Source organism: Salvelinus fontinalis, chromosome 40, assembly GCF_029448725.1.
Source record: "Salvelinus fontinalis isolate EN_2023a chromosome 40, ASM2944872v1, whole genome shotgun sequence".
NCBI lineage: Eukaryota > Metazoa > Chordata > Actinopteri > Salmoniformes > Salmonidae > Salvelinus > Salvelinus fontinalis.
The window spans coordinates 28,107,177-28,127,405 of NC_074704.1; the positions used below are offsets into that span (position 1 = coordinate 28,107,177).

The 20,229-nt window shown below is 41.9% G+C and overlaps 1 protein-coding gene across 2 annotated transcripts in view; it reads left to right on the forward strand.

Annotated features, from left to right (window-relative positions):
- The first annotated feature begins 9,005 nt into the window (after nt 1-9,005).
- The window catches only part of LOC129839347 (sodium/calcium exchanger 1-like), a 60,205-nt gene continuing 48,981 nt past the window's right edge, over nt 9,006-20,229 (forward strand). For both annotated transcript variants that reach the window (XM_055906719.1, XM_055906720.1), the window contains exon 1: nt 9,006-9,164. In XM_055906719.1, coding sequence (XP_055762694.1) covers nt 9,021-9,164 — 144 coding nt within the window. In that variant the 5' untranslated portion in view covers nt 9,006-9,020. The remainder of the gene's footprint in view (nt 9,165-20,229) is intronic.

Here is a 20,229-nt window from a genome sequence, read left to right on the forward strand (position 1 = left end):
AAGAAATAACACAAAAAAACCTAAATGCTGTAAAGTTGCTTAGGAGCTAGAAGCAGAGCCGCCATGTCTGTCACCACATTGCCTTGATTCGAGTCCTCGTTTTAAAACTTCTTAAGGATCGGTGTTCCGCTAGTGGGACAACTTCTGGTGAAACTGAAGGGTGCGCAATTCAAATAAATAATCATAAATATTATGGATTTTAAACATTTAGGTACATGTGTCTTATATCGGCTGAAAGCTTAAATTCTTGTTAATCTAACTGCACTCTCCAATTTACAGTAGCTATTACAGCGAAAACATGCCATGCGATTGTTTGAGGACGGCGCCCCACATCAAAATATTTTTCCACCGGCACAGGTTTCACACATTTACATATAACGATTCAATATTCACTTACTTAAAAAAATAAAAATAAAGTATATTCCTCTGATTTGTCATCCAAAGGGTCCCAGCTATAACATGTAGTGTTGTTTTTTTAGATAAAATCCTTCCTTATATCCCAAAAAGTCAGTTTAGTTGGCGCCATCGATTTGAGTAATCCACTCGTTCAACTTGCAGAGAAAGGAATCCGAAAATCTACCCCGAGACTTTGTTTCAACAAGTCAAAATACGTTTCTATTTACTCCTCAGATACCCTAAAATGTAATCAACTATAATATTTATTTTGGAAAGAAGTATGTTCAATAAGAAATCGATTTTAGCAGGTGCGTAATGTCTTCATGCGCGCATACACGAATTTCCAAGACTGTGTCCTTCTACTAAAACTGATATTTCTTATTCGTTTTTGAAGTTACAAGCCTGAAACCTTGAACATAGACTGCTGACACCTTGGCCATAGGAATTGCATCCAGGGAGCTAATTTTCAATATGACCTTTCTCTTGGGTCAATATGACCTTTCTCTTATGACCTTTCCCTTTCTCTTCAATATGACCTTTCTCTTCTAAGAGGATGGTCTCTCAAAAGAAATATCTGGTTGGTTTTTCTTTGGATTTTGTCCTACCATATCTATTGTGTTATGTTCTCCTACATTATTTTAACTTTCTACAAACTTCCAAGTGTATTCTTTCCAATTATATGCATATCCTGGCTTCAGGGCCTGAGCTACAGGCAGTTTACTTTGGGCACGTCATTCAGACAGGAAGTGGAGAAAAAAGGGGCCTATCCCTAAGAAGCCCTTCACTGACAGCAAGATATTTAAGGAGTGCATGGTGACTGAAATAAATGGCTGACAAAATCTATGGATAGTAGACTATCATTTTGCCTCTTGTTTCTTTAATAGGAAGAAATAGGCTCCAACAGAAAGCCCCCTTGTTAATAGCCTAAAGTAAAATGTAAGTCTCGAATTAGCCTACTTTCAGCACCCATGCACTGTCCATCTCCGTGGCTGCCCCTTCATAATAATGTAAGTTTTGCAAAGTATATATGGCTTACTGTGAGTTCAATAACTCTGATAAATAGCTTCATTACGCGCAACGAAACATATTCCTCTTTTACATTTTCACGCTCTCCCTCTCAAACTGGATATCAGTAGGCCTAGTCCTCACACACAGATATTGCATCAAAGACCGCCTTTGACTTGCCTCCTGAAGAGCCGCCATGCACAGTACAGCCATTGGTTAGGTAGCACAAAAGTGTTTACATCAGCAAGAGCAGGGCAAGCCAGGGCTCATGATTGTGTGTAATGCAGTGTAGCCTAGTTTTATATACACCATCCCAGCAGCGAAAAAACTCGGGAAGGAAGTACATTTTCTTAGATATAAAACTTTGCCCTGTGCTTCTCAGTGCATGCCGTTTGTGAAATCGCACTAGGCACACTTGATATTGGCTTCCAGCAAAGAATTAGGGATGAGGGGCAGCATCAGGCGCACGTCGAGGTATAATATGGATCTAATTCTGATACACTGAGCAATATGACATGTAATCAATTACAAATTATATGATCCTCCCCTGGACTAAATAAAAAAATTACTAGACCCTCCCCCTGACAAATGTAAAAAGCATTACCCTTAAACAAGTGTGCATATTTAGACTGCTACCTTTCAACTACAACCAATGAGTGATCAAATGTCATTGGTGTGTTGCCACATAAAGGCTAGGCGCCTAGTAGATTCAAATGGAGGTTTAGACACTATGGTCCATAATGTTGAATATAATCTGAAACAGCCTTCTTCATGTATGGTGTGGTAATATACTGTATAATCCTGTTGTAATGTGTTGCCTGCAGTCTGTCCGTCATATCTGATGCCAGGCAGTATTTGCCCCTTGGGAATAACTTGAATTTACATGCCTTGAATTAAATTAAAATTGGTAATGGTAGTGAGCCCTGTGTCACAGAGCCCTTTTCTGTAGACATCCACACACGTTGCCTCCTGCTTGCAGGGGCGAGGTGCGAGCGGAGGGCCACACAATCCCATCAACACCCTTCTGCTTCACTCCCCCTCCTCCTCCGTTCCAGTGTCCTGCGCCTGACATTTTACACACCGCGGATAAAAATAAACAGATCTACTGGAACGTCGGAAAATAAACTGTCTGCGTTTCGTCCTCCGGCGGCAACAGGAGAAATGTTACCACTCGAATGCTGTCATGCCAGAACTGCTTGATGTTTTGTTACACTGTGGTTGAATGAATTAACATCCAACTGTGACCATATAAGAGAAGTGATGCCCTGTGTGACTAAGAGATTTCTTTAGACAGAAGATTCAGCTTGTATATGTAATGCCTTGGATATTCATTACCATACATTATGATAATGAAACGGATGTGGTAATGTAATAATGTGTTTGATGTGATAATGTACAGTATGTGATAATGTGTGTGGTGTGGTAATGTATAGAAACAGGATAATAAATGTTTAAATATCCAAATGATTGAATCGTTTTGAATAAAACACAATGTACAATCCGTGTCCCCTCATTATCAGTAGCCTGCTGAAGATCCCCAAAGCACTTGGTGTTAACTAAGAATCTGCAGTCAGTGTTGTGTGGGGAAGCATCATGCCACAACCAGGTATTCATATATCTCAGCTGTTTGATGAATATGATTGATGAATCCATAACTGGACCCTGTGAGTGAGTGAGTGAGTGAGTGAGTGAGTGAGAGAGAGAGAGAGAGAGGCAGGATTCGGACAATACCCGCTAATTATCAAAATACTAAAACCACCTAAAAGGAAGCGATTCTCAAACCTTCCATAACAAAACCATCACCTACAGAGAGACGAATCTGGAGAAAAGTTTCGTAAGCAAGCTGGTCCTGGGGATCTGTTGACAAACACAAACAGATCCCACAGAATTTTTATTTTTATTTAACTAGGCATGTCAGTTAAGAACAAATTCTTATTTACAATGAAAAGTCTAGGAACAGTGGGTTAACTGCCTTGTTCAGGGGCAGAACGACAGATTTTCACCTTGTCAGCTCGGGGATTCAATCTAGCAACCTTTCGGTTACTGACCCAACGCTCTAACCACTAGGCTCCCTGCCGCCCCACCCAGGACAGCAACACAATTAGATCCAACCAAATCATGAAAAAAAAAATAGATAATTCTTTCCAATATGTCCAGTAATTAACAAAAAACAGAGCAAACTAGAATGCTATCTGGCCCTAAACAGAGAGTACACAGTGGCAGAATACCTAACTACCGTGACTGGTCCAAACTTCAGCAAAGCTTTGACTATGTACAGACTCAGTGAGCATACCCTTGCTATTGAGAAAGGCCACCGTAGGCAGATCTGGCTTTCAATTGAAGACAGGCCATGCGCACTGCCCACAAAATAAGGTGGAAACCGAGCTGTACTTCCTAATCTCCTGCCAAATGTGTGACCATATTAGAGACACATATTTCCCTCAAATTACACAGACCCACAAATTTAATTTTTTTTTAAACAATTTTGCTAAACGTCCATATCTATTGAGTGAAATACCACAGTGTGCCATCACAGCAGCAAGAATTTTGACCTGTTGCCACAAGAAAAGGGCAACCAGTGACGAACAAACACCATTGTAAATACAAACCATATTTATGTTTATTTATTTTCCCTTTTGTACTTTAGCTATTTGCACATATGACATTTGAAATGTCTTTATTCTTTTGTAACTTTTGTGAGTGTAAAGTTTACTGTTATTTTTTTATTATTATTGTTTATTTCACTTTTGTTTATCTATTTCACCTGCTTTGGCAATGTAAACATATGTTTCCCATGCCAATAAGCCCCTTAAATTGAATTGAAATGGAATTGAAATTGAATTGAGTGCGAGTGAGTGAGTGAGCGTGCGCTGTTCCAGATATGGTTCTACATTTTGTGCTGAGTCACAGGAGATAGCCTATATTGTTGACACTTTCAATGTAGCCTGCATACCAACACTGTTGTCTTAAGAGTTATCAGTAATTAGGCTACATTGCCTCTGACATCTGAAACAACTGTACCATGACTCATGCAACGAAAGCGTTGAACCACAATTCCAATCATTAACATTCGATGCATCATAACAGTCCAATCTAACTTCTTGCCTGGGAGATTTTCGTGGGCCTTTATTAATTTTTTATTTACCTCTGTAGTGTTTCTTTCTCTTACAGATTGAACTATTCTTTGATGGGTCCTTTGTTTTGGGATCGTTTGAAATGTGGTTCATGAAAGACTCTTTCTCCCGAGCATCAGTAGAGTCGAGCAGCCCCAGCAAATCCCCTCAGTCACAGGAAAATCGTGCATCACGTCGCAGGCGGCAAGAACGAGCTGGCACAATGGGTTCATTACAATGATTTCCTGTCTTCCACAATTACTGGAGTGAACTTATTATCGTCTCGGTATATTCAAATGATTTACAATGAGAAACTGCTCTCATATGGGCATGAGTGTCTTATTTGAGTTTTCAAAACAATTTGTTTTGAAATGGGGTTGAATCCCCAAAGCATATGTGTAATTAAAATAGAAATAACAAGAAATCCACATTAGCCTTTGTAGTCATTTCTGTCTTCATCAAGTTAACTCTCGGATGTGAGGGGAATGTGGCATATGACTATCTATTAATTCAATTACTTTTTTCTTTTTGACTGTCAATTGACTCAAGTCATTCAGCTTGTGATTCAAATCCTTTAACACTCAAGTTTCAGTTGCAGCAAAGTACACAACCTAAAATTATATGTACATGTATGTAAGAAAAGCATTGCATTTCCAATGTCTCAATCAAGACTGGCAGATGATCGTTTTCCCACACTGCCCTTTACAGTAGCAAGTCCAGGCTGGAGGAAGTCGACACTTGATTTAGGAATTGGCAGTGCTGTTGTGTGCCCTGGATGACTTCTCCGCCAGGTTTGGCATCAATACTGAACGCGTCCCATTTCTAAATCATATGTCAACTTCCTCCTTCTGAGGTAAATGCTGTGCAAATCAAACGCACTTCTGAAAAGGCGGTGTAGAAAAATGTCATATCTGCAATGATTGAATGCCAGTTTATGCCTCAAGACTTTTGACTAGCTAATATGTTGTAGCATTGTCCTCCAACATGGTGGATGCGCCATGATCTCAGTAACCCTCAAAACCAAAATAGAGTGTTTTGAGATAATGGGGTATTCTGTAGAAACATATCGATGCTTATTTTCCTCTGAACACAACTTAAGTGGCAAAACCAAAGTCCCATTCACTGGGCAAAAGATAAAGAATATTTCCGAACGTAAATGCTACCAAGACACCATCTGAGCTCATCCAATAGCACCGCTTATTTATGCTTCAAAAGCGATTGCTCCCACTTGAGGTTAGCGCTTGTGTCCTAACTCTGTGTGGAACAGACGTTTGGCATGACTTGAATTTTCCAACTTGGATCATGATGTCGATGGAGCACAAAGGGGGTCCAGTAAATAGAGCAGCGTGCTGCTTGGGGCCAAATGAAATGAAGATTCTGTGTCACAGACGGGGGAGAGATGAGGTTTCTCTTTCAAGGGAACCGTGGAGGAGGGAGCATTGTCACTGCAAATAAATCACGACTACTACTCGATTGGAGAGGAAAACAAAATGGTGTGAAACTATCTACGACAGCTTGCTTTACAAAGCTCAGCTACAGAGGCAGGAAAAAGTATGTGTACCCTTTGGAAATACCTGGATTTCTGCATAAATTGGTCATGACATTTGATCTGATCTTCATCTAAGTCACAACAATAGACAAACAGTCTGCTTAAATGACACACAATTATATGCTTTCATGTCTTTGTTGAACACAGTGTAAACATTCACAGCGCAGGGTGGGAAAAGTATGTGAACCCTTGGATGTAATAACTGGTTGACCCTACTTTGGCAGCAATAACCTCAACCAAATTTTTTTTATTTTTTTTTATTTTTTCTTTATTTAACTAGGCAAGTCAGTTAAGAACAAATTCTTATTTTCAATGACGGCCTAGGAACAGTGGGTTAACTGCCTGTTCAGGGGCAGAACGACAGATTTGTACCTTGTCAGCTTGGGGATTTGAACTTGCAACCTTTCGGTTACTAGTCCAACGCTCTAACCACTAGGCTACCCTGCCTACCCTGTTTTCTGTAGTTGTGAATCATACCTGCACAACAGTCAGAAGGAATTTTGGACCATTCCTCTTTACAAAACAGTTTCAGTTCAGCAATATTCTTGGGATGCCTGGTGTGAAATGCTCTCTTGAGGTCATGCCCCAGCATCTCAATTGGGTTGAGGTCAGGACTCTGACTGGGCCACTCCAGAAGACGTATTTTCTTCTGTTGAAGCCATTCTGTTGTTGATTTACTTCTGTTTTTTGGGTCGTTGTCCTGTTGCATCACCCAACTTCTGTTGAACTTCAATTGGTGGACAGATAGCCTAACATTCTCCTGCAAAATGTCTTTATATTTTTCCGTCGATGATAGCAAGCTGTCCAGGCCCTGAGGCAGCAAAACAGCCCCAAACCATGGTGCTCCCGCCACCATACTATACAACCATATCCACCATCCCGCCACCATACTATACAACTGGGATAAGGTTTTGATGTTGGTGTGCTGTGCCTTTTTTTCTCCACACATAGTGTTGTGTCTTCCTTCCAAACAACTCATCTGTAGTTCCATCTGTCCACAGAATATTTTGCCAGCAGCGCTGTGGAACATCCAGGTGGTCTTTTGCAAACTTCAGACATGCAGCAATGTTTTTTTGGACAGGAGTGGCTTCTTCCATGGTGTCCTCCCATGAGCAGCATTCTTGTTTAGTGTTTTACGTATCGTAGACGAGTCTAACAGAGATGTTAGCATGTTGGAGAGATTTCTGTAAGTCTTTAGCTGACACTCAGGATTTTTCTCAACCTCATTGAGCATTCTGCACTGTGCTCTTGCAGTCATCTTTGCAGGACAGCCACTCCTAGGGAGAGTAGCAACAGTGCTGAACTTCCTCCATTTATAGACAATTTGTCTTACCGTGGACTGATGAACATCAAGGATATTAGAGATACTTTTGTAACCCTTTCCAGCTTTATGCAAGTCAACAATTCTTAATCTTAGGTCTTCTGAGATCTCTTTTGTTCGAGGCATGGTTCAAATCAGACAATGCTTCTTGTGAATAGCAAACTCACATTTTGTGAGTGTTTTTTATAGGGCAAGGCAGCTCTAACCAACATCTCCAATCTCATGTCATTGATTGGACTCCAGGTTAGCCGACTCCTGACTCCAATTAACTTTTGGAGAAGTCATTAGCCTTGGGGTTCACATACTTTTTCCAACCTACACTGTGAATGTTTAAATTATATATTCAATGTAGACAAGAAAAAAACAATAATTTGTGTGTTATTAGTTTAAGCACACTATGTTTGTTTATTGTTGTGACTTAGATGAAGATCAGATCAAATTTGATGACCAATTTATGCAGAAACCCAGGTAATTCCAAAGGGTTCGCATACTTTTCCTTGCCACTGTATATGCTTCGTATTGTTTAATAACCCTTAGCAGAGCAGAATATAGGGTAACATCCTCATTAATTTACATTCATGCCTTCCTATTAACGTGGACGAGGGCTAAAATAGCGGATTACGCTGATTACGGTTTCAGATATGCAGATATGTCAATCATTTTGTCTGAGAGAGAATGAGTTCCTGTTTTACAGTAGTTTTAACGAACCTCAACCCTTTTAAGCCTGCCACCCTTCCTCTCGATATCTCTACTCTTCCACCAGACACTGGTAGAAGATGGTTGATATCTGTTTGCGCATGACAAAGACAGATATCAATTGGGTGTGCTATCTTCTTGAAATAATCCCTGCCTTGCCCTCACCTCAGTTTTGATAGGGAGTTTGTTGGCTTCACACTTGAAAAGGGAGAAACATAAGCTATTTTGAAATGGCTCTTTAAATTCCTCTGGTTTATTATCAATCAAAATGTATTTGGCAGCAAGTGGTCATAACTTCGAAACTAATGTTCACGTGCTGTACAGTGTCACAAGAGAGTAGAATGATGTGATCCATGTAGTCTGTCACACACTGTAAACCAATGTGTAAAAGGGCTGAACACACACACATTCAATAAAGCTTGCAAGTGATAGGAAATGAGACAACGGACCCCTAGAGTTCACATTTTTGAGTTACAACGCTTCCAAACATATCGACAGATTGAAACCTTGTTACTTTGACAAACACATTGGGGAGAACTGAAACACTAAGAACAAAGAACATCCCTTTTTTTCCACCTCTCCTCTACGGATCCACCCATCCCCTGGATTCAGGGGCATTATTGCATTATTGGAGATATCCAATCTCCATATACCACCTCCACGGTCAAAGGGCCTGGAAACAGTTGAAAATCACCCTGGAGGGAACCACTTATCCACCACATTCCTCCATTGGTGGGGGGGGGGGGGGTTCAACGTTGCCTAAAAGGTACCCACCATCCAAACACTCCAAACCCTTTATCTCCCATGTGTCGGGTGGCGACAAGGAGCTGCCAGATAGCCGGCCTACTCCAGAAGCCCAGAGTGACAAGCTCCATCAGCAGAGTCCTTGTATGGCCATGGATCGGGCTGAGGAGGACGATAAGCAGCAGTCAGCCCAGCTATGCAGCCCATGTTTAGAGAGACTCCTTGGGACCGGGCATCCGCAGAACAATGTCTGTTTCTGTTCAATTTAGAGTGGTTATCGCACGCTGTTCTTCCCGCTAGGCAGTGCGTCTTTTTCACAGCTCCATTGGGACTAACAGAGGTGAGTAGAGGTTCTTGTTAGGCTGGTCATCCTGTTCATCTTTGACGAATTTGAAATGTATTTGTCACCAATGGAGTTTTTCTTAAACATGCTGAGATGTTTGGCTTTGGTTTCTTGACTGTGTGAGGTGCAATGGGTGGTTGGATTTCCATGAAAGTCCTTCACCTTGGAAAGAGAGATGGTGCAGTAGACTAGCAGATGGGGAATCATCATGTGTCCTCTATTCTACGTTTTTGCACGATTTTCTTAATTCTGTTATATATAATATGGATCATGGGAGATTAAAATATTACATTAGCAAACCATACCATAACAGAGGCTGTTATTGATTTTCAGCTTTTGTATCCAATTGATGACAAGCACCTGAACAAAAGTCCTCTACATTCAGTGAGAAATTGGACTTTCAGGCAAAGGGGGTCAGATAAATCTTGATTCAGAGCTAATTAACTAATGCAGCTCATGCACTGGATAGGAGTGGTACAGTTAGAACACGAATAATTACAAACATAAATAAAAAATTAATGCAAGACATACATTTGTATGACATTTAAAGATAGTTCTCCCAAATGTATATATTTGCTCCTTTACCCAGAAAGCAGATTATGGACAAGGAGGGACTGCAATCCACACTTTGGTTTGGTTGAACTTTTGACTGCCACCAACAGTTAATGTCAGCATTTTCAAACCAAAATGTAAGTTAATGTCCCCTAGTTAACATAATTAAAATGGCATACAGTTAACAGACATACCCTGATGCTACACTATTGTCCTCCCAGTTTTTTCATTATCTATGGTAATGTAATGCATGAGAATGACGAAAAACTAGGAGAGCATGACTATACAGCCGCTGAAAGTGTACACACCCCTTGCACAGTCTTCACATTTTGCCGCCTTAAATTTAAATCTAAGAAAGGTTTCAATTAGATTTTTTTCATATCGATCTGTACAACCTACTCAAAAGGTTCAAAATGAAAGACAAATGTTAGAAAATGTTCTAGATTTTTCATATGTATTATTAAGATGCGTATGTCTTCACATCCCTTTTGGTGGAAGAACCTTTGGCAGCCATTACAGCTGTGAATCATTTTGAACAAGGTTCTACCAACCTTAGGGCAACATACTGTGTCACGGTTGTTGAAGGAAGTGGACCAAGGTGCAGCGTACATTTTCCTTTTATTAATAAAAATGACACCGAACAAAACAATAAACACTACAAAACCAACCTTGAAGCTAAAGGCTATAGTGCCAATAAACAAAGACAACTTCCCACAAAGACAGGTGGGAAAAAGGGCTACCTAAGTATGGTTCTCAATCAGAGATAACGATAGACAGCTGTCCCTGATTGAGAACCCTACCTGGCCAAAACTTAGAAATACAAATAATAGAACATAGAATACCCACCCCAATTCACACCCTGACCAAACCAAAATAGAGACAAAAAAAGGATCTCTAAGGTCAGGGCGAGATAATTTATGTAATCTTTATTTAACTAGGCAAGTCAGTTAAGAGCAAATTCTTATTTACAATGATGGCCTACCGGGGAACTGTGGGTTAACTGCCTTGTTCAGGGGCAGAACGACAGATTTGATGGATGGGGGGGTATGGGGGAATAGGGAGGGGGTGACATTTGCCCTCTTTCTGTTTACCTGTCCTTGTTCTGTATGTCTTATTTTGTATTATTTACTTTGTACTTAGAACTCTGGGTATTTTTGTTTCTGTCTGCTCTTTTATGTTTAGATAAGAATTGTATACTTGTCTTTTCTACAAAATACCTATACACAATTCTTGTGTGTTCAATAAAAATATTTTAACATCTTTCACTATGTGTCGCACGACGATGCAAAGGACTGTTTAAGTACTGAGGGAGTACAAGCAAAGTCTGGCCACGTGCATGTAAGTCAAAATAACCCTGTAAGCCAAGATAACTGATAGTAAAAACATGAATGAATAACTGACATTCAAGTAAAGTGTGTCCAGTCTGTGAGCCAAGAGCAGAAACATGACTGACTCAACTGTGAGTTCACCCCAACTCTCCCTCTCTTGCTATGATGAAGTCATTTGGGGAGAAAGCTTCCCAGTTTCATTAAAACTCCACTGACTCAGAATGGAGTCAGGTTCATCTGCATGCTGTGTCTCTGCCAAGGGACACGCATCTACATTGTTTCAAAAGGAAACAAAAACACGCACCGCGCGTTCGATGAAACTTTGATGGAACCGCTCTCACCTCTCCCTTCAGGTGAATTGATTTCAAAGTCAAAGCTTAAAATAATGAAAGGTAGTCACTGTGTAACCTAATGTAGTAGGCATAGAAAGATGCCTGAGATTGGAGTTCCCACAAGGTAGGTTGACAATACTGTATCCCTGAAAACCAAATGTTAGCGTTTTCTGGCGACTCCGCATAGGCTAGTCACTGTGTGGTGTGTGTAGTGCATTTGGAGCAGCATAGGCTAAATTCAAAGAGTGACTATTGCAGCATCCTCTGACATATTCATATCTGTCGGCTGCTAAGCTAGCCTTCTACCGGAGGCCTGGAGATAGAGGGAGCTAACAAGGGGAGACAAAAGATGTCAGAGAACTCAGCGTTGGGTAACTTGACCTGACATGGCATTGCAGTGACTCAAGGTTACATGCCGGAGCACCAAACTCTTTTCTTTAGTGAGTTATAATTGACCTCAGCTTATCTGACAGGCTGGTCTCATAGACTAGACGTAACATAGTAAACAAAAATCTGGGAAACTCAAATTTGTGTCATATATTAAATATGGTAGGGTTACATAACACAGAAGGTTAATTAAGGCAAAACTGAAAAGAGGGTGGTTGGTCAGGGTGGATAGGTAGGTGTATACCGCGAACATCTAGCAATACAAAAGTTAGCAACTTTGCAACTACTTGCTACTTTTTAGCTACTTTGTAACTACTTAGCATGTTAGCTAACCCTTCCCCTAATCCTTAAGCTAACTCTGAGATATGCATCTTTCCCTTTCAAGACAATTTGATAAATATCTAGATAAATGGGCTTCGATACTATACAGGAATGATACATTTTAATTTGAAATTATTCGGTGTGATTTGGTTTGATAAGAGGAATAATGCAAATGTCTAGCAACCCAAACGTTGCATGTTTGAATCCCATCACGGACAACTTTAGCATTTTTGCTAATTATCAACTTTGTAACTAAACTCAGCAAAAAAAAGAAATGTCCCTTTTTCAGGACCCTGTCTTTCAAAGATAATTCGTAAAAATCTAAATAACTTCACAGATCTTCATTGAAAAGGGTTTAAACACTATTTTCCATGCTTGTTCAATAAACAATTAATGAACATGCACCAGTGAAATGGTCGTTAAGACACAAACAGCTTACAGACGGTAAGCAATTAAGGTCACAGTTATGAAAACTTAGGACACTGAAGAGGCCTTTCTACGGACTCTGAAAAACATCGAAAGATGCCCAGGGTCCCTGCTCATCTGCGTGAACATGCCTTAGGAATGCTGCAAAGAGGCATGAGGACTGCAGATGTGGCAAGGGCAATAACTTGCTATGTCTGTAGTGTGAGATGCCTAAGACAGCGCAACAGGGAGACAGGACAGACAGCTGATCGTCCTCGCAGTGGCAGACCACGTGTAACACCTGCACAGGATCGGTACGTCCGAACATCACATCTGCGGGACAGGTACAGGATGGCAACAACAACTGCCGGAGTTACACCAGGAACGCACAATCCCTCCATCAGTGCTCAGACTGTCCGTAATAGTCTGAAAGAGGCTGGACTGAGGGCTTGTAGGCCTGTTGTAAGGCAAGTCCTCACCAGACATCACCGGCAACAACATTGCCTATGGACACAAACCCACCGCTGCTGGACAAGACTGACAAAAAGTGCTCTTCACTGACGAGTTGCGGTCGGATTCGCGTTTATCATCGAAGGAATGAGCGTTACATCGAGGCCTGTACTCTGGAGCGGGATCGATTTGGAGGTGGAGGGTCCGTCATGATCTGGGGCGGTGTGTCAATGCATCATCGGACTGAGCTTGTTGTCATTGCAGGCAATCTCAACACTGTGCATTACAGGGAAGACATCCTCCTCCCTCATGTGGTACACTTCCTGCAGGCTCATCCTGACATGACCCTCCAGCATGACAATGCCACCAGCCATACTGCTCGTTCTGTGCGTTATTTCCTGCAAGACAGTAATGTCAGTGTTCTGCCATGGCCAGCGAAGAGCCCGGATCTCAATCCCATTGAGCACGTCTGGGACCTATTGGAACGGAGGGTGAGGGCTAGGGCCATTCTCCCCAGAAATGTCCGGGAACTTGCAGGTGCCTTGGTGGAAGAGTGGGATAACATCTCACAGCAAGAACTGGCAAAGTCGATGAGGAGGAGATGCACGCAGTGCATAATTCAGCTGGTGGCCACACCAGATACTGACTGCTACTTTTAATTTTGACCCCCCCTTTGTTCAGAGACACATTATTCAATTTCTGTTAGTCACATGTCTGTGGAACTTGTTCAGTTTATGTCTCAGTTGTTGAATCTTGTTATGTTCATACAAATATTTACACATGTTAAGTTTGCTTAAAATTAACAGAGTTGACAGTGAGAAGACGTTTCTTTTTTTGCTGAGTTCATACTTACACATTTTTAGCTACATTGCAACTACTTAGAATGTTAGCTAACCCTTCCCCCAACCCTAACTTTAACACTTTAGCCTAACTCCTAGGGTGTGAATCTTTCCTTTTCAAGACGATTCGATATGTATCTAGATACATGGGCTCCGATATGATACAGAAACGCAACATTTTTGTTTGAAACGATTCAGTGCGATTTCGTTTGATTAGAGGAACTAATCGATGCGATTCGGTTCGATGCGATACGATCCGATGCACTAGTATTTGTTACATAAACACATACATTTTCCATTCTTAATTAAAATCTGCTGTTCATGAGCTGGGCCTCTCTGAGCTGAATTCTGTGTGTGTGTGTGTGTGTGTGTGTGTGTGTGTGTGTGTGTGTGTGTGTGTGTGTGTGTGTGTGTGTGTGTGTGTGTGTGTGTGTGTGTGTGTGTGTGTGTGTGTGTGTGTGTATGTAGGCACCTAAGCTGAGCCACAAGGGAAACTAGGCATCTACTACCCCACTATCAGTAATGGGGGAAGGGGGCAATGCTAGCTTTTGATCTGAAATCACCGTCACCAACTAATTAATTTCTCATTTTTGCAGATTCAAAGTGTTAAGAGCTAGTAATGTATCACTATTTATCAAAAACAATTAGCAATGAAATAGTCAATGAATATATAGCAGAACTTTAGATTTCACCCCCGTCTCATAATTGAATGATTTAGACCGTTTGGTAGTTTTGAAGGACTAGGACCATCTCTTCTCCTCCTGCTTCGACCATGCAGTGATTGTAGCAAAAATGATTGCTGTCTTTGTTATGAAATTAGCAAATTTCCCCTGTATATCTAAAAATAATCACATGTACTGATTGTTTCAAGCAAAATTACCAAAACTATTGTTGATGGTGAACAACGAACAATGGAAATCAAATCTAATGTAAGCACCCGATCAGCATGTAGCCTACCTATATAGCCTACCTTTTTTTTTTTTTTTTTTTTTTTTCTCTCCAAGGTGGCTTAGCAGTTCAGACGTCTTTTCCGTATTGTCTTGTCATGTCCTGTATATATATATATATTTACACCTTTTCTTCACATATCTTTTATTTATTTTATTATCCAAGAACTCAACTACAAAAGCTTTCCTGCAAAAGCTTTCCTGCAACCCGCTTCACCAATTACAATAAGTAATATTTACCTCAATCTGAAAATCCATCGTGGAAGATAGCCAGGGGCTAATTCAGAAGCTAGCCTGATAGCTAACCAGAAGCTACTCCGATAGCTAGCCAGAAGCTAATCTGTAGCTGCCCCGAAATTAGCCGGTTTGCTAGCTAGCGTTGGTGTTTCAGCTGCCCACGTTTTGCGGTCATCAGCTATTCCTTTAGCTCGATAATCTACCGGCACTTTTGTGCAACGCGACTCGGACCGGAGCATTCCGGGACTTTTTTTCTCCCAGTTTCCCCGGATTCCAACCGCAGGCTCTGGACACTTGCACCTTGATTTCGCAGCTAGCTAGCTGCATACCGTGTGACTATTGGCTTACGTCGACCCCGGAGCAAACTCAAATCATGCTGGAGCTAGCCAGCTGAGGAGTTCCATCACCATCCGGACCCGTTTCTTTTGTTGCTGCTGCAGATACGGAACCCCACCGGGCCTTCACGACTGACTGCCGACGTTATCTGCCCGAGGGATGTATCCAACCGGCAAATCCGTCCCGACGTTACCTGAACGCTCACCTGAGGCCCGCTAATCGTTAGCTGTCCTATCGGCTGCTATCTGAACAAAACCCCACTACACGGAACCTACCGACGGAAACGCACGAGGTATCTACAAACAGACCTCCATCCTATGCTGCTACCGATAGCCATATACCCGGCCAGCTGTCTGGATCGCCACGACCCCAACCAACCTCTACTCACTGGACCCTTACTGATCACTCGATTAAGCATGCCTCTCCTTAATGTAAATATGCCTTGTCCATTGCTGTTCTGGTTAGTGTTTATTGGCTTATTTCACTGTAGAGATTCTAGCCCTGCTCTCTATACCATATCCAACCTATCAGTTCCACCACCCACATATGCGACGACATCACCTGGTTTCAATGATGTTTCTAGAGACAAGATCTCTCTCATCATCACTCAATACCTAGGTTTACCTCCACTGTATTCACATCCTACCATACCTTTGTCTGTACATTATTCCTTTAAACTATTTTATCGCCCCCAGAAACTTCCTTTTACTCTCTGCTCTAGTAGCTCTAGGCGACCAATTCTCATAGCTTTTAGCCGTACCATTATCCTACTTCTCCTCTGTTCCTCTGGTGATGTAGAGGTGAATCCAGGCCCTGCAGTACCTGGCTCCACTCCTATTCCCCAGGCGCTCTCTTTTGATGACTTCTGTAACCGTAATAGCCTTGGCTTCATGCATGTTAACATTAGAAGCCTCCTCCCTAAGTTTGTTTTGTTCACTGCTTTAGCACACTCTACCAACCCGGATGTTTTAGCCGTGTCTGAATCCTGGCTTAGAAAGACCACCAAAAATTCAGACATTTTTATCCCCAATTACAATATTTTCAGACAAGATAGAACGGCCAAAGGGGGCGGTGTTGCAATCTACTGCAAAGACTGCCTGCAGAGTTCTGTTATACTATCCAGGTCTGTTCCCAAACAATTTGAACTTCTACTTTTAAAAATCCACCTCTCTAAAAACAAGTCTCTCACCGTTGCCGCCTGCTATAGACCACCCTCTGCCCCCAGCTGTGCTCTGGACACTATATGTGAACTGATTGCCCCCCATCTATCTTCAGAGCTCGTGCTGCTAGGCGACCTAAATTTGAACATGCTCAACACCCCAGCCACCCTACAATCTAAGCTTGATGCCCTCAATCTCACACAAATTATCAATGAACCTACCAGGTACCACCCCAATTCCGTAAACACGGGTACCCTCATAGATATCATCCTAACAAACTTGCCCTCCAAATACACCTCTGCTGTTTTCAACCAAGATCTCAGCGATCACTGCCTCATTGCCTGCATCCGTAATGGGTCAGCGGTCAAACGACCTCCACTCATCACTGTCAAACGCTTCCTGAAACACTTCAGCGAGCAGGCCTTCCTAATCGACCTGGCCGGGATATCCTGGAAGGATATTGATCTCATCCCGTCAGTAGAGGATGCCTGGTCATTTTTTAAAAATGCCTTCCTCACCATCTTGAATAAGCATGCCCCATTCAAGAAATTTAGAACCAGGAACAGATATAGCCCTTGGTTCTCTCCTGACCTGACTGCCCTTAACCATCAGAAAAACATCCTATGGCGTTCTGCATTAGCATCGAACAGCCCCCGTGATATGCAACTTTTCAGGGAAGCCAGAAACCAATATACACAGGCAGTTAGAACAGCCAAGGCTAGCTTTTTCAAGCAGAAATTTGCTTCCTGCAACACAAATTCAAAAAAGTTCTGGGACACCGTAAAGTCCATGGAGAATAAGAACACCTCCTCCCAGCTTCCAACCGCTCTGAAGATAGGAAACACTGTCACCACCGACAAATCCACTATAATTGAGAATTTCAATAAGCATTTTTCTACGGCTGGCCATGCTTTCCACCTGGCTACCCCTACCCCGGACAACAGCACTGCCCTCCCCTCTGCTACTCGCCCAAGCCTTCCCCATTTCTCTTTCTCCCAAATACAGTCAGCTGATGTTCTTAATGAGCTGCAAAATCTGGACCCTTACAAATCAGCCGGGCTAGATAATCTGGACCCTTTCTTTCTAAAACTATCTGCTGAAATTGTTGCCACCCCTATTACTAGCCTCTTCAACCTCTCTTTCGTGTCGTCTGAGATCCCCAAAGATTGGAAAGCAGCTGCGGTTATCCCCCTCTTCAAAGGGGGGGACACCCTTGACCCTAACTGCTACAGACCTATATCTATCCTACCCTGCCTTTCTAAGGTCTTCGAAAGCCAAGTCAACAAACAGATTACCGACCATTTCGAATCACACCACACCTTCTCCGCTATGCAATCTGGTTTCAGAGCTGGTCATGGGTGCACCTCAGCCACGCTCAAGGTCATAAACGATATCGTAACCGCCATCGATAGGAAACAATACTGTGCAGCCGTATTCATTGACCTGGCCAAGGCTTTTGACTCTGTCAATCACCACATCCTCATTGGCAGACTCGACAGCTTTGGTTTCTCTAATGATTGCCTCGCCTGGTTCACCAACTACTTCTCTGATAGAGTTCAGTGTGTCAAATCGGAGGGTCTGTTGTCCGGGCCTCTGGCAGTCTCTATGGGGGTGCCACAGGGTTCAATTCTTGGACCGACCCTCTTCTCTGTTTACATCAATGATGTCGCTCTTGCTGCTGGTGATTCTCTGATCCACCTCTACGCAGACGACACTATTCTGTATACTTCTGGCCCTTCTTTTGACACTGTGTTAACAACCCTCCAGGCGAGCTTCAATGCCATACAACTCTCCTTCCGTGGCCTCCAACTGCTCTTAAATACAAGTAAAACCAAATGCATGCTCTTCAACCGATCGCTGCCTGCTCCTGCCCGCCTGTCCAACATCACTACTTTGGACGGCTCTGACTTAGAATATGTGGACAACTACAAATACCTAGGTGTCTGGTTAGACTGTAAACTCTCCTTCCAGACCCACATCAAACATCTCCAATCCAAAGTCAAATCTAGAATTGGCTTCCTATTCCGCAACAAAGCATCCTTTACTCATGCTGCCAAACATACCCTTGTAAAACTGACCATCCTACCAATCCTCGACTTCGGTGATGTCATTTACAAAATAGCCTCCAAAACCCTACTCAATAAATTGGATGCAGTCTATCACAGTGCCATCCGTTTTGTCACCAAAGCCCCATATACTACCCACCACTGCGACCTGTACACTCTCGTTGGCTGGCCCTCGCTTCATACTCGTCGCCAAACCCACTGGTTCCAGGTCATCTACAAGACCCTGCTAGGTAAAGTCCCCCCTTATCTCAGCTCGCTGGTCACCATAGCAGCACCTACCTGTAGCACGCGCTCCAGCAGGTATATCTCTCTAGTCACCCCCAAAACCAATTCTTCCTTTGGACGCCTTTCCTTCCAGTTCTCTGCTGCCAATGACTGGAACGAACTACAAAAATCTCTGAAACTGGAAACACCTATCTCCCTCACTAGCTTTAAGCACCAGCTGTCAGAGCAGCTCATAGATTACTGCACCTGTACATAACCCATCTACAATTTAGCCCAAACAACTACCTCTTTACCTACTGTATTTATTTATTAATTTATTTTGCTCCTTTGCACCCCATTATTTCTGTCTCTACTTTGCACTTTCTTCCAATGCAAACCAACCATTCCAGTGTTTTTTAGTTTTTATTTTACTTGCTGTGTTGTACTCACTTCGCCTCCATGGCCTTTTTATATTTTATTTATTTATACATATATCTGTTTGCCTTCACCTCCCTTATCTCACCTCACTTGCTCACATTGTATATAGACTTATTTCTTTTCACTGTATTATTGACTATATGTTTGTTTTTACTCCATGTGTAACTATGTGTTGTTGTATGTGTCGAACTGCTTTGCTTTATCTTGGCCAGGTCGCAATTGTAAATGAGAACGTGTTCTCAATTTGCCTACCTGGTTAAATAAAGGTTAAATAAATAAATAAAATAAAAATAGCCAGATGAGTTGTAGCTTAGGCTGGTAAAACACCATTTCCACAGTGCATTTGATAAAAATAACCTACCAAATTACATTGGTTGTCACTCAACTAATAAAGCCTAATAATGTGCAAGCCATTTTACAAACACTTGATTGCTGATGTTGGCACGCAGATGTGCCCGATCAGAAATAGGCCTCCCTCTAGTTGGTCAGCACATGAAGCTACGCACAGCACTCAGTTTGAATATATTAGGCTACTGATATTGCCTGGGGTTGTTCAGCATGCAAAATGACTTGTAGATCAATGCCTGTCAACATAATTACATGCTTAGTTCGACACTGAAGGAAAGGACGCATATTTTTGGAAGGTTGAAAGAAAGTAATTTGAGGAACAACAAAAAAGTTCACCAGTGATTTGTAATGTTTGAATTGATTTTCTGACTGATGCATGCTACATTTGGATCGGTTTGGGGTCCTGCAAACCAATGCACTCATATCTTAAATGTTTGATGCTTATTGGTTAATCGTTACATCCCTACTAACTCCTAACCCTAACCTTAACGTTAACCTTGACCCCTAACCCCTAGCCTAGCTAATGTTAGTGTTAGCCACCTAGCTAACGTTAGCCACAACAAATTGGAAAATTGTAACGTATTGCAAATTCTTAACATACTGTATGAATTGCAATTTGTTCCATATCATACAAAATAGATGGACATCCACAAATTAATACATACCACACCAAATGTAACATATCATATTGTATTTTACGTTTACTATGTTA